This window comes from Neophocaena asiaeorientalis, unplaced genomic scaffold (genome assembly GCF_003031525.2).
Source record: "Neophocaena asiaeorientalis asiaeorientalis breed wild unplaced genomic scaffold, Neophocaena_asiaeorientalis_V1.1 scaffold7, whole genome shotgun sequence".
NCBI lineage: Eukaryota > Metazoa > Chordata > Mammalia > Artiodactyla > Phocoenidae > Neophocaena > Neophocaena asiaeorientalis.
Window position 1 is genome coordinate 24,702,278 of NW_020185337.1, and position 290 is coordinate 24,702,567.

The 290-nt window shown below is 67.9% G+C and overlaps 1 protein-coding gene across 1 annotated transcript in view; it reads right to left on the reverse strand.

Annotated features, from left to right (window-relative positions):
• RAPGEF2 (Rap guanine nucleotide exchange factor 2) overlaps window positions 1-287 on the reverse strand; it is a 273,439-nt gene extending 273,152 nt beyond the window's left edge. The window contains exon 1 of the mRNA XM_024736074.1: window positions 219-287. Coding sequence (XP_024591842.1) covers window positions 219-287 — 69 coding nt within the window. The remainder of the gene's footprint in view (window positions 1-218) is intronic.
• Window positions 288-290: the final 3 nt, after the last annotated feature.

Consider the following 290-nt stretch of genomic DNA (forward strand, 5'->3'; position numbering starts at 1 on the left):
GAGAGACCTCCCTGCCCCGCGGGGCAATCGCAGGAGCAGGTCGGTACGGGGAGAACAGCGAAAAGGAGGAGAAGATCCAGGAGAGGGGGAAATAACGCCAGGACGGCCAGGGGAGACGCGGAGACGCGAAGCCCCTGGAAGCTGGGGACCTGACGCGAGGCGCGGGCGCGCGGGGCGAACGACGTGGGCAGGAAGCGCGCAGCCGACGCGGGGCTCACCTGGGGGGTCCTCTCGGCCGGGTTCTTCATCACCGCCTGGCGGAAGCTGTTATCCACATAGGACACCATCTG